Source organism: Macaca thibetana, chromosome 7 (genome assembly GCF_024542745.1).
Source record: "Macaca thibetana thibetana isolate TM-01 chromosome 7, ASM2454274v1, whole genome shotgun sequence".
In the NCBI taxonomy this organism is placed as follows: Eukaryota; Metazoa; Chordata; class Mammalia; order Primates; family Cercopithecidae; genus Macaca; species Macaca thibetana.
The window spans coordinates 141,071,320-141,084,362 of record NC_065584.1 but is presented as its reverse complement, the minus strand read 5'-3'; the positions used below and the strand labels follow the sequence as shown (position 1 = coordinate 141,084,362).

General features: G+C 41.7%; 2 protein-coding genes across 12 annotated transcripts in view; one reads left to right on the top strand and one right to left on the bottom strand.

Moving 5' to 3' along the window:
- The window catches only part of TCF12 (transcription factor 12), an 884,529-nt gene that overhangs the window by 544,613 nt on the left and 326,873 nt on the right, over positions 1-13,043 (bottom strand). The gene's annotated exons all lie outside the window — the stretch shown is intronic.
- The window catches only part of ZNF280D (zinc finger protein 280D), a 99,256-nt gene continuing 97,996 nt past the window's right edge, over positions 11,784-13,043 (top strand). For 4 of the 11 annotated variants that reach the window (XM_050796784.1, XM_050796783.1, XM_050796785.1 and 1 more), the window contains exon 1: positions 12,527-12,602. Coding sequence is in view for 1 of the 11 variants with exons in the window: in XM_050796779.1 (XP_050652736.1) it covers positions 12,286-12,602 (317 nt within the window). In the remaining 10 variants the exon portion in view is untranslated. Of the gene's footprint in view, positions 12,603-13,043 lie in introns of all 11 variants that reach the window. The other 7 variants (XM_050796788.1, XM_050796789.1, XM_050796779.1 and 4 more) reach the window with 6 other exon arrangements.

The window sequence follows — 13,043 nt, the reverse complement described above, 5'->3', positions numbered from 1 at the left end:
CAAAGAAATTAATCTAATATTTGAGAGTGGAACTAGCAGGATCCGTAAATAATAGAAGTAACCAACTACCTATAAAGAAGTAGAAGGGTCTGTGTGTAAATCAGTAACTAAGGAATTCTGGAAAGAAAGTTAAAATGAAATTCATTGAGCATATTTATTAGGAGCTGGTCCTGTGTTTTTCCCTGAGTGAGGAGTGCCCAAAACTTCAAACAAGATAAAAAGAGAATAGTCTCAGGAAAAGATGAATGTATTGCTATGCTATAATTCAATCCAGCTCAATCTAATCAATTTTACCATACTTTGGTAGAAGAAATATTTTAATAAAGACATACTGTTCTGCATGGCTCCTGTAGTGGTGCAATAGACCAAAAAATGCAAAGAATGCTTGCCATTTCTTCCTTTATGTGTTTATGCATTGTCAAACATTCACAGAGGCTTGGTGTAGGTTTTGTGATAAGCACTGAAAATGTAAAGACCAATAAGACACAGTCTCCACTCACAACAAACTTACAGTCTAGTAGAGAGCAACAGACCAGAAAACCAATCATTATATTATAGGCTGACTATGACTGTAACTATTAATAATAATTACATGCTGTATTAGTCAGCTATGGACACAATACTGCATAAGAATGCAGTGATTTAAAATAGCAGTTGTATTCTCTAGGTCTGTGGGCTAGATAGGTAAGACTCCAACCCCTGGGTTTTGGGCTCTCGGATACAGGTTGGGTTTAGGTCAGCTCCATATGCTCCTCATCTTTGGACCAGAAGCTGCCTGGGGTATGTGGTCTGTTCCATGTGTCTCACTCAGGGACTAGGCTGAATAATCAGCAGCAACCTGGGAAATACTCGTCACGTAACTGGAACAGGAGGGCAAGCTCAAGCACACAGCATATGTCAAACCTCTGAATTACAGATGCTAACATCCCATTGGCCAAAACCCAAAACATATAACCAAGACTAATGTCAATAGGATAGGAAAGAAACTATAATTGGAGTCTACAGGAGCAAATATTTGCTGAACAATAATCCAAACTCACACATACACAGTGCAACTGGAAAAAATAGAGAAGGATTATATAAGTCAAAGTTCTTGATTATAACCAGTAGAAACAGACTCTGGAATATTTAAGCAGAAAAGGCATTTACTAAGGAGCCCTATTGATTAGTACATAAAGTCTCTTGAAAGGTCTGAAAACCAGTCCCAGAGACTATGCAACCAGGTACAACTTCCAAAATCATACAAAAGTAGGCTGGAGAAGACACCACTGTTATTGCCAGTAGCACAGACACTCCCACTATAACTGCCCACACTACTAATACAATACTGTTGCTAGAACTACTGGCACTATTGCCTCTAAAAATTGATTTTAGCTGCCTTTTTTGTTGCTATACATTGTCAGAGTTCTGAAAAAGATGCTCTTTTTCATGCCATTAGCTTCTAATTCAAAATCTGGAACATATGTATTTGATTGGCAGATCCTAGATCACATGCATATGCTCTGATTACAGGGGATGTGGGAAAGCAAGCATGTGGCTTTTTCAGTTTTTAAAGAGGGGGAGCCTCCATCTCATAATGGCAACATCTCAAACACAGGGAGGGGACTCAGATGCTGTGTGGCAAGAAATAAGAATGAGGAATTTCCATTATAAGCACACAGATGGAGGCAGAGGCATCAGGAAAGTCTTCCCAGAGTAGATCAGGTTCAAGTTGAATCTTAAAGAATAAACAGGAGCTAGAGAGTTCAGAAAGAAGTAGTAACAATGTAGCTAGAGAGTTCAGAAGAAGTAGTAACAATGTAGCTAGAGAGTTCAGAAAGAAGTAGTAACAATGTAGCTAGAGAGTTCAGAAGAAGTAGTAACAATGTAGCTAGAGAGTTCAGAAGAAGTAGTAACAATGGCCTTTGAAATAGAAAGAGTCATGAGAAAATGGCACACTTGTGGATGTGCAATAGTTTAGTACAGCTTAAGTACAACGTATGGGGATGGATGTGTATGGAGCAGTCATGGAAGAGTGTCATGAGATTGTTGGTGAAAGAAATAGGAGATACATCATGAAAGCCTCGATTTTTTGTTTGTTTGTTTGTTTTGTTTTTGTTTTTGTTTGAGATGGAGTTTTTGCTCTGTGGCCCAGGCTGGAATGCAACAGTGCAATCTCGGCTCACTGAAACCTCTGCCTCCTGGGTTCAAGTGATTATCCTGCATCAGCCTCCTGAGTAGCTGGGATTACAGGCGCCCACCACCATGCCTGGCTAATTTTTGTATTTTTAGTAGAGACGAGGTTTCACCATGTTGCCCAGGCTGGTCTCGAACTCTTGACCTCAGGTGATCCGCCTGCCTCAGCCTCCCAAAGTGTTAGGATTACAGACATGAGCCATGGTGCCCAGCGAAGCCTTGTGTGTTATGTAATGTTATTTGGTCAGGTTATAATGTAGGAGAAAGAGAAAATCGGTATTTCATATAGAAAGGTATTTAATTCAGGGAAATATAACATTGGCAGAAAAACTGGAAGAATAGAAATCAAGAGGCTGCTATAATTTCATAGCTGAGATCTAGGGTTCAGGAAGCTGCTGCTGCTGTTGCCATTGTGGCTGCATCAGTTGCCTCTCACATCCGTGAAACTGGTGAATAGATATCAGGACTCCAAGTTTAACTACTGCAATTGTCTCTTAACACCAGCATCTTCATAACTTTGCTTGCCAGTATCAACAACAACAGAATATCGCCTCTACCTCATTTTTGTCTTCCAAATCTGGTGGTAGTGCATCAAATTGGCAGAATCTACTACATCTAGAGCTCCGTGGCACTATTGTATGGGGAATATAGGGTTTTTTTTGTTTGTTTATTTATTATTTATTTATTTATTTATTTTTAGATTTCCATCATCTCTGATTAGGAGAATGGAGAGAAATTAAAGTAGTCAATCCATAGTGTCTAACACACCATGTATGTCATTTTATGTATGAAGTTTATCTCAAGGACTATGAAAACAGTTAATATATATCTAAAGTATGGATATTACACACTTAGATTTGCTTTCTGAAAAGTTGTTTCTGCGACACTGGAAGTAATTAATTACAAGAGTATACAATAAAATATTTTTGTAATAACTCAAGTGAGATAGGGTAGAATAACTAGGAATTGAGAGTAAAGTAAGTGCTGGGGAAATACAGAGAAGGTAGAATCTTCAGAACATGGTACAGGGTCAATTAGTTATACTGGGTTGGAGAAAGAGAAGATGAGGTTTACTCTCAGTTTTCAGAGTTGGATAACTGAAGAAGTGGTGATATGATTCAACAAAATGGAATAGAGAAAGAAAAAGAGAAAGAAGCATAATTAGTTCTAGAAATGTTGAGCTTTTAAGTCCTGTAGGACAGTTAAAAGGAGCTTTCAAGTTTGTGATAAGATATATGGCTCTGATGCTTTGGAGAGGGATGTGCTTTGAAGGTATAAATTCAGAAATTATGGGCATATATATAAAAGTCAGTATCACAGGAAAATTCAATGACATTGTAGTTGGATAACTAACACTAGCTACTAAAACAAATTACCAAAAATTCTTGGTGGCTTAAGATAATAAGGTTTATTTTCTACGCACCTCATGGTTCAGAGTAATCCTATGATTTTGGTGGGGGAGATATTTCTGTTCCATCAACCATTCAGAAACCCCAGGTTACTTCTTTGCAGTAGCTCCCATGTCTTCTAGAGCTCGAAATACATTGGTTGATCTTCTGCATCTGACTGACCCAAGAACCAAAAAAGCCTGGGAGAATGTTAACAAGTTTTAGGGGCCAGGCTAGAAGTAATGTTAGAATGGAGCTTCTCCAGTTGGGTGCAGTGGCTCATGCCTGTAATCCCAGCACTTTGGGAGACCAAACCGGGTGGATCACCTGAGATCAGGAGTTTGAGACCAGCCTGGCAAACATGGTGAAACCCCCATCTCTACTAAAAATACAAAAGTTAGCCAGGTGTGGTGGTACACACCTGTAATCCCAGGTACTTGGGAGGCTGAGGCAGAAGAATTGCTTGAACCTGGGAGGCAGAGGTTGCAGTGAGCCAAGATTGCACCACTGCACTCCAGCCGCGGTGACAACAGCGAAACAACATCTCAAAAAAAAAGAAAAAAAAGAAAAAAATGGAGCTTCTCAAACTATCCGTAGGAAAGGACCAATTAAAAAAAATTCCAATCTGCTGCAGACCATTACTTTTGTAAAAGACAATAAAAATGTTGTGATGTTGTGAGCATAGAGGGAACATATCTCAAAATAATAAAAGCCACATATGAAAACTCACAGCCAACATTTTACTGAAAAGTTAAAAGCATTCCTCTTAAGAACTGGAACACATGAGGATGCCCACTTTCACCACTCCTATTCAATATAGTACTGAAAATACTAGCTAGTCCAATCAGGCAAGAGAAAGAAATAAAAGGCATCTGAATTGGAAAAGAGAAAGTCAAATTATCTCTGTTTGCTGATAACATGACCTTATATTTAGAAACTCCTAAAGACTCCTCCAAAAGACTGCTAGATTTGATAAATGACTTCAGTAAAGTTTCAAGATACAAAATCAACATATGAAAATCAGTAGCATTTCTATACTCCAATAACAGTCAAGCTGAGAACTGGATCAAGAACTCAATTCCATTTACAATGGCTGCAAAAGGAAAAAAGAAATAAGATACCTAGGAATACATTTAACCATGGAGGTGATATATCTCCACAAGAAGAATTATAAAACACTGATGAAGGAAATTGTGTATGACACAAATAGAAAAACAACCCATGGATTGGAAGAAACAGTATCACTAAAATGACCATACTGCCTAAAGCAATCTATGAATTCAGTGCAATTCCCATCAAATTACCAATGTCATTTTTCACAGAATTAGAAAAAACAATCTTCAAATTCTTATAGAACCAATGCCGGGCATGGTGGCTCACACCTATAATCCCAACAGTTTGGGAGGTGGAGGTGCACATTGCTTGATCCCAGGAGTTTGAGAACAGCCTGGGCAATATAGCAAGACCCCACCTCTACAAAGAATTTAAGAAAACTTAGCGGGGTGTGGTGGCATGTGTCTGTAGTTCAGCTACTTGGGGAGCTGAGGTGGGAGGATCACTTGAGTCCTGGAGGTTAGGTTGCAGTGAGCTGTGATTGTGCCACTGCACTCCACCTGAGACTGTCTCAAGAAAAAAAACATCTTATGGAATTAAAAAAAAAAAAAAAAAAAAGCCTGAAGAGCCAAAGCAATCCTAAGCAAAAAGAGCAAGGCTGGAGGCATACATTATCTGATGTCAAAATATACTATGAGGTTACAGTAACCAAAACAACAAGGTACTACTATAAAAACAGACACATAGATCCATGGAACAGTATAGAGAGCCCAGCAATAAAGCCACATACCTACCACCAATTGACCTTTGACAAAGTCAACAAAAGTACACACTAAGGAAAAGACACCCTATTCAATATATGGTGCTGGGAGCCTCTGTTACAGGATTGAATTGTCACTGCTGGAGTGATGAAAAGTTGCTGGATTCATCATGACAGGAAGATAAAGAAAAAACAGGCAAACAGGAAGGAGCAAAGCCCTTCTTCCTCCTCCAGTCTTCCAGTCTTTCTTTAGTTCCCCTTATTGGCAGAGCCTAACAGCAACTGGAAAAGCACAAAGTTGTTTTGTAGAGTCCTAGCTCCCAGCATCACAAAGCAAGAAGGGTGGCTGTGGAACTGGAATAAATAGTAGTTTAACATGCCCACAAGCCAAGGATACAGCTGTAGGTAAAACCCTAGAGAGGGTATATTCAGCTTGATCCTACAGGGAAATTCTGGAGTGTAAGTTATGTGTCTAAGTTGTTCCTACCCAAGACAGGGGGAGCTAAAGTTTCCATACTCCTGTATTTATCAGTCATTGGTTAAGAACTGCGCTTGAGGAATATAATTTCCCAGGGACTTCTAGTCCCTGTGAAAGAATGCAAAGTAGTTCGAAAAGCCTAAGGACAGTCCTGTGAAAAAGAGTTGCAGATCCCAGCTGTTGAAAATAGAAGCACAGTGAAACTTCAGGTAATGGGAACACTCAAAAAAGGTAGATAAATATCATCTACCTTTAAATACTGAAGCATCAACAGTATTTATTCTGCAGACATAGTTCTAAAAGCTGCCTTATTTTTCTGCTTTTTTGACTAAATTTTTCTCATTTTCAATTTAATGGCCGTTACTTTGAGGCTATCTGAAATAATAGGTGCTATCTGAAACACGTGTAATCTGATCTTTTCCTAAGTGCAAGTCACTTTTTTCAAATTCTACTGGTGCTTCCTTGCTCAAAGTCTTTTAAAGTCACATCTCTGTTTGGAATGTAGAAGAAGTAGTGTTTTCCAACCCTGCAAAGTCCCCCATTGGTGGACTCTCTCTATTCCCTTTCATTTCTGTTCGTAATGTCAGGGCTCAGAGAACAACACCTCAAAGTATGGTGCTTTGGGGTGTGCTGAGCACTTCTGAATTAAAGAAAATTGGAAAGGCTTAGAAGTTGCCCCAGAACAAAGGACTTTCTAACATTCTTCTGTCCCCCCAACCCCCAAACACAGGGAGAGGCTCTCCCTGGAAGTTCCCTTATCTTACAGAAGAAAAGTTTTTTCAAAAGAAATGCAATTGTTCTAAAGCCTCCTCCCTAGGAATCTCATCAAATAACCAGCCAAGATTAACCATAAGAAGAGAAAAGACTAAAAGTCATCATCATGCCCAGACAGACTGTTCCTCTATTCTTCTCAGGGCAACTGAGATTACCTGGGAGACTTTATCTGCATAAGAAGACCATCTTTGTTCATTTCTGTTGCTCAAGCTGGAATGTAGTGGCAGGATCATGGCCCACTGTAGCCTTGAACTCCTGAACTGAAGGAATCCTCCTGCCTCAGCCTCCTCAGTAGCTGGGACTACAGGTACACACCACACCTGGCTGCTGCTGTTCTTACAATAGTAACCTGGAGTAACCTGATATTAACCAATCAGTTTTCTTTCTATTATTCTGTCTCACTGCCCCACCTTACAAGGAAAGTAACTTTGAAATGACCAACTTGCTTTTTGTTGTTTCTTCTTTCTTCAGCCCTTTTTCTGTCTATAAAGCCAACCACATCTGCTCCATTCATGGGAACACCTATTCTATCTGTGTTCAATTGCCCCTCACCTTCCTTCAACTTTTTGCCACCTCCCCCAGAGCTCGGAGGAACTTTGTCCCAGACCATTGTCTGTTCTTTGAGCTCATTCATGTCTTCTGAAAATAATTTGCTACCCCTCAAAATTGCTTACGTCCTCTATTTTCTTCTCCCCTATGAAGCGAGTACTTGAGTGTCAACTGTCTGGCCCTTCTTTGAGTCTTATGTTTTGTATGACTCTTGTGCACAGTATCACGTTAATACCTTTGTATGCCTTTTCTCCTGTTATTCTCTCTATTGTTGGTAATTTCATCAGACTCAAACCTTCAGATGTGAAAAATTTCCTTTGCCCCCAACAATAAACTGGTTAATTCTGTTCTATGCTAATCTCCTTCTGATAATGTCTTGCTAAAAACATAAAAAATCACCAACATCTACCATTAATATTGCTTTCTGAACTCCTCCCTTAGCTTTACAAGTTATGTAGATACTAATCTGCCTTGTGAGATATTGTAAGCAAGAGTTTAGCCACTGCCTAATGTGAACCTTCAACTGTCCACCCTCCTACATCTATTTCCTCAATTCCCACCTGATTACTGTGCTAAGCTAATGACACATATTTTAGTTTTTTGTTATTGTAGGCCATCGCTATTGTCAATCAGAGTTAGTGATTTTAGCTATTGCAACAAACCACCCTCAAATCTCAGGGTCATAACCCAATAAAGATTTATTTTTTGCTCCAATCTGTCCAATGAGGATAAGTGTGTTGATACAATTATTAAGAAACCCAGAGTCCTTCTATTTAATGTTTCTGCCATCCCCCAGCTTCTCAGAGTTTTCTGTATCTGGCTGACTGGTGTGTGAAAAACAAACAGGAACTATAAATTACTGGAAGTTTTAAGGTCAGGCTTACATGGGAGGGTCACTGCTTCTGTTTACATTCCACTGTCCAGAATTAGTCACACAGCCCAATATAAAGGTAAGATAGCTGGGAAACATAGGTTTCCTGGGTGCAAAGAGGAAAATAAGATGGTGAATATGTATCATTATCTCTGTCACACTTAACGATGATTTCAGTTGCAGGTAACAGAAAATTCAACTTAAATTGGCTTTGTTGGGGAGGAAAAACTTTTCCTTCTACCTTTTGAGGTTCTATAATTGGGGGCCTGTGAATTAAACTGACAAAGGACAAGAGAAGACAGATTTTAATCACATATATGTAAGGGAGATCACAAAGAAGTGTGACTCCAGAGGCTGGTTAGAATTTGGGGCTTATAGAGTGATACTTCCCTGAAGGGGAGGGGGAGAAAAGCACTTATGGGAAAACAAATGACTTCTTAGAAGGGGAAGGAGCGGAAAGGGCACTTATGGAAACGACTTTCGGGAAAGATAAATGGGCCCTTTGGAGAATAGATGGGAGATATCATAGTTTTTTGACAATGTCTGTTTAGATGTGGTGACAATTCTCACAGTCTCTGACGGTGACTCAATCTTCCTTGGTTGCTCCCTGGAGGGAATTTATAACAATTGAGTTCTTTTGGGTTCTTTTGAAAGGCTCTGCTTTTAGGTAGATAAGGGATTTCAGGAACTTAAACATATTCAGCTCAAAATAATTTTTATGCCACAATGGCTTATTCTGGATCCCTTCAGCTTAAACAACAAAGGGAATTTATTGGCTCATAAACCAGAGAAGTCTAGAGGTAGTATGGGTTCCGGTGATGTTTTATTTGAAGGTTTATGATTCTCTCAGGGATTGGCTTCCTTTCCCTATGATTGATTCTCCCAACCATTCCTCCTCCACGTGTTGGCTTTATTTTCAGTTGGCTCTACTTAGTAGCAAAGGAAAAAAAAAAGAGAGAGAGAGAGAGAGAGAATGTAGCTCTTCCAGTATTTACATTTGAATGCTATACTATTCAGAGAAAAAAAATAACTTCTCTGTTCTTTGCTATAAAACAAAAATCCTAGGCTTCCCTCTGATTGGCCTCTGAAACAAAACTAGTTCAAAGGGTGAGGATAACTCTGATAACTTTTGGCCAGTTGGACAATTCTTGGACCTGTTATGGGGTGTATTACGTCTGTCCAAATTGCATAGATGAACACAAAGTACTTGTGGAATGAGAGCTGGGAGATCACCCATATTCATTGCAGTAATTCAGGTAGGGATATGGAGCATAATCTCACTTAAGGAGAATGAGTACTGTGAGGATATCTATAGCAAGTGTGTAACATGTAAAATAGGCTGAGAACGTAAGTCAGAGAAGCTCGTAAAAAACGATGGGAAAGTTCAGACAGTAAGTCAGGAGAACCAAAAGAATGGCGTTCTAGAGGCCAAGGGCGTATGATGTCAGAAGTTTGAAGTATGATGTCAGAATCATCCAAATAACTTCCTGTGTGCTGATTCTATACTCACGATTCATCTTTTGTAATTTGGCTTCTCATGTAAATGTTCCTTTGAATGAAAATGTTAACCAGCTTTCTGGTCTCCATGGCAGTTGTGTTTTTCATGAACAACAACAAAAAACAATTGCAATTCTCATTTACACATCAGTCTCAGTAAGTTTGGTTGGTATGAATCATCCCGCAGGATTCAAATTAGTTCTGGAGACTGGCAACATTGAGCTTTTGTCTCTACAAAGTGAGGACTAGACTCTAGAATACAGAGTGCAATCTTCTCTTTCATCCTGTTACAAATAAAAATAATAGGATGCCATCATTTTGTTTTATTTTTTATTTTTATTTTTTATTTTCATAGGTTTTTGGGGAACAGGTGGTGTCTGGTTACATGAATACGTTCTTTAATGGTGATTTCTGAGATTATGGCGCACCCATCACCCGAGCAGTATACACTCTACCCAATGTATGGTCTTTCATGCCTCACTCCCCTCCCACGCTCTCCACGGAGTCCCCAAAGTCCACTGTATCATTACTATGCCTTTGCATCCCTACAACTTAGTTCCCACTTATGAGAACATACAATGTTTGGTTTTCCATTCCTGAGTTACTTCACTTAAAACAATGGTCTCCAATTCCATCCAGGTTGCTGCGACTGCCATTATTTCATTCCTTTTTATGAGGATGCCATTGTTTTGGACCAAACTCCTGCACTAAGCCCCAACAGACTAGACTAAAAATCAACATGGAGTTACCCATGCTCACAAAACTGAAACTGAGTTGTTATGTGGCCTTCTGAGAAATCAGGAGAGAGGTAACAGCCTAATTTCCCAAACAGGCCAGTTTAAACCTTCAATCCCCATAATAATGAAGTTCCCTGTTTTAACTCTTGTTTGTTTGTTTTTGAGACAGAGTCTTGATCTGTTGCTCAGGCTGGACTGCAGCGGCAGGATCATGGCTCACTGCAGCCTTGAACTCCTGAACTGAAGGAATCCTCCTGCCTCAGCCTCCTCAGTAGCTGGGACTACCGGTACACACCACCACACCCGGCTGCTATTGTTCTTACAATTGTAACCTGGAGCAACCTGATATTAACCAATCAGTTTTCTTTCTATTATTCTGTCTCACTGCCCCACCTTACAAGGAAAGTAACTTTGAAATGACCAACTTGCTTTTTGTTGTTTCTTCTTTCTTCAGCCCTTTTTCTGTCTATAAAGCCAACCACATCTGCTCCATTCAAGGGAACACCTATTCTGTTTTATGGAATGAAGTGGTGCCTGAATCTAGAATTGCAATAAAGCCAAGTGAGATCTTTAAATTCGTTGTAATTTTGCCTGACACTGTAGCATGCTTTGCTAACCTGTAGGGACTGTATTTGAAAAACGACGTCTTAAGAATATTTCAAGATTTTGGAATTTTTAAACTTTCCATGTTTGCTGTTTTGACTATTTTCTGTCTTTTCCTGTAAAGTTTATTTTCAGGGCCAGCAGGAAAGGGAAAGCTGGGTAGATGATCCCAGGCCCATTTGGGAGAAGGCTAGGTCATGGTTACCTCCAAGTACACAAGATCTGTAGGAGTGATCCAGGTGGCCTTTGGGGAAGATTAATTTGGGGGCAGTAATCAACATGGAGACTACAATAATGATAAACACTTGAGGAAAGCTAGGGAAAGCTGGATGAGAGAGAAGAAACGGAATTCAAATAGGAAGACGAATTAGCAAGATTCAGTGATTGAACAGGGTGTCTGTTAAGGATCCTACCAGGCAAGATTTCAAGTCTTGGTCACTCACAAGCTGCACCAGTAATGCCATTGCTCTTGAGAAGACAATCAGTTTAGGAAACTTTCCTTACAGATCAGAATACAACTTTTAGCAAGTATTTATGCAAGCAGTATCTTGGCAAGTGTTCTTCTTGTAAATTCTTATACTTCTCGTTGTCATAACTTTTGAAAATGCTATTACAGGTTAATATCCAGATGGCAGAATTAGGAATTAGAGTGTGAAAGTTAATCATTCGAATTGGGTCACTCTTGTCATAGCCAACTAAAAGAGTGGAGAAGCCAGTGGTGGGGGAAGCAGGGCACATAACATTGCTCCAAGAATAGAATTCTCTGCAAGCCTGGCTGCTGAAACCACCTGCTGTTACCTGAAGTAAGTTTTATCTTCAGGTTTTAGCTTCTGAAAGAACCTGCTGCAGCTGTAGGGCAAGTTTTACCAACCCCCTTCACTCACCAATCAGAACTAACCAGCTGCCCAAAACTTTACTAAATGTCAATGAACTTTCTGGAAAAACAATAGATAACTTTTTTTTTTTTTTTTAAATAAAACCCTCCAACTCCTCTTTGTTCTTCTCACATACTGAAGACCACCCTGTATTTGTAATAACCTGAACTTGCAATTACTGTGTCCCAAATGAAACGCTAAATGTAGAGATTCGTCTCTTCGTATTTGACTTCGACAAGGTCGCAAGCAAAACCACACATTTAAAACAGACTTGGTAAAATCAGCCAATTATGAAAAGAAACGGACGATTCCTTTTTCTCTTCTGATTTAGTCTTCGCCCCGCAGCCTCCACGATTCTTTCGAACGGCGGTTCTACCCCGTGACCTTTTCACTTTCCAAGTCAACGGACTGGGGGTCGTTACACACGCGGAGGACCCGGAACGCACGGCTCCTCGCCTGCAAATTCCGAGCAGTCCGGATTTTGGGGCTGCCGCCCGGCCACACCAACGAGCAGCTCGCACCCACATGGTGACCGGGCCCTGGCCCTCGCCCCCGACCGGCGCGTGGGTCTTCGAGGGCCCGCGACGCGGCGCACATGTCGGTGCCCGCCTCCCGCGTCGGCGACAAGACAGGGAGCTCGGACACGGGGAGTCTGACCCGGAGCCTACCCATGAGGCAGCGCGCCGGCTGCACGAGAGCCCCCCCTTTCCACGGCTCGGCTGCCAGCTCCGCAATGGGAGCCGCCGCCGTCGCCGCAGTGTAGTTTTTCGTGCTCCTCCTTTTCCTCCTCCTCTTTCTCCTCCTCCTCAGGGCTCCAGTCAGGCCGATCCGCTCCGCTCACGGTAAGCGCCCCCCGCCCCCGCCCGCCCTGCGCTGCAGCAGGCAGAGGCCCTCCCGCGCGGCCTGCGCCGCCTCACTCCGGGGGCGCTGGACTGGGGGTCTTGAGGCCGGCGCGGGTCGTCGGGAGCGCCCAGGGCGCGGGGGAGGAGACCGGCTGCGCGGCGGCGGCCGGACCGCCATCTTGCGTCGGCCCAGGCGGGGGAGGAGGGATCCCGGCGCGACGCGGCAGCCGCCTCGGCTGCTGCAGGCCTGGGCCGCGCGGGCCGCCGCCTTCTGCTCCTCCACCACCTCCCCTCCCAGGCCTGTGCGCCTGTAATGCCCCAGCCTGGTTTTGGCTTTTCTCTCTGGAGGCAACTCCCTTTGGTACATTTTGTGCCGATGTTTGGCCAAGACCCATGCTTCTCACACCACAGCCCACCCCCGTGTCTCTTCAGTCGTAGGAA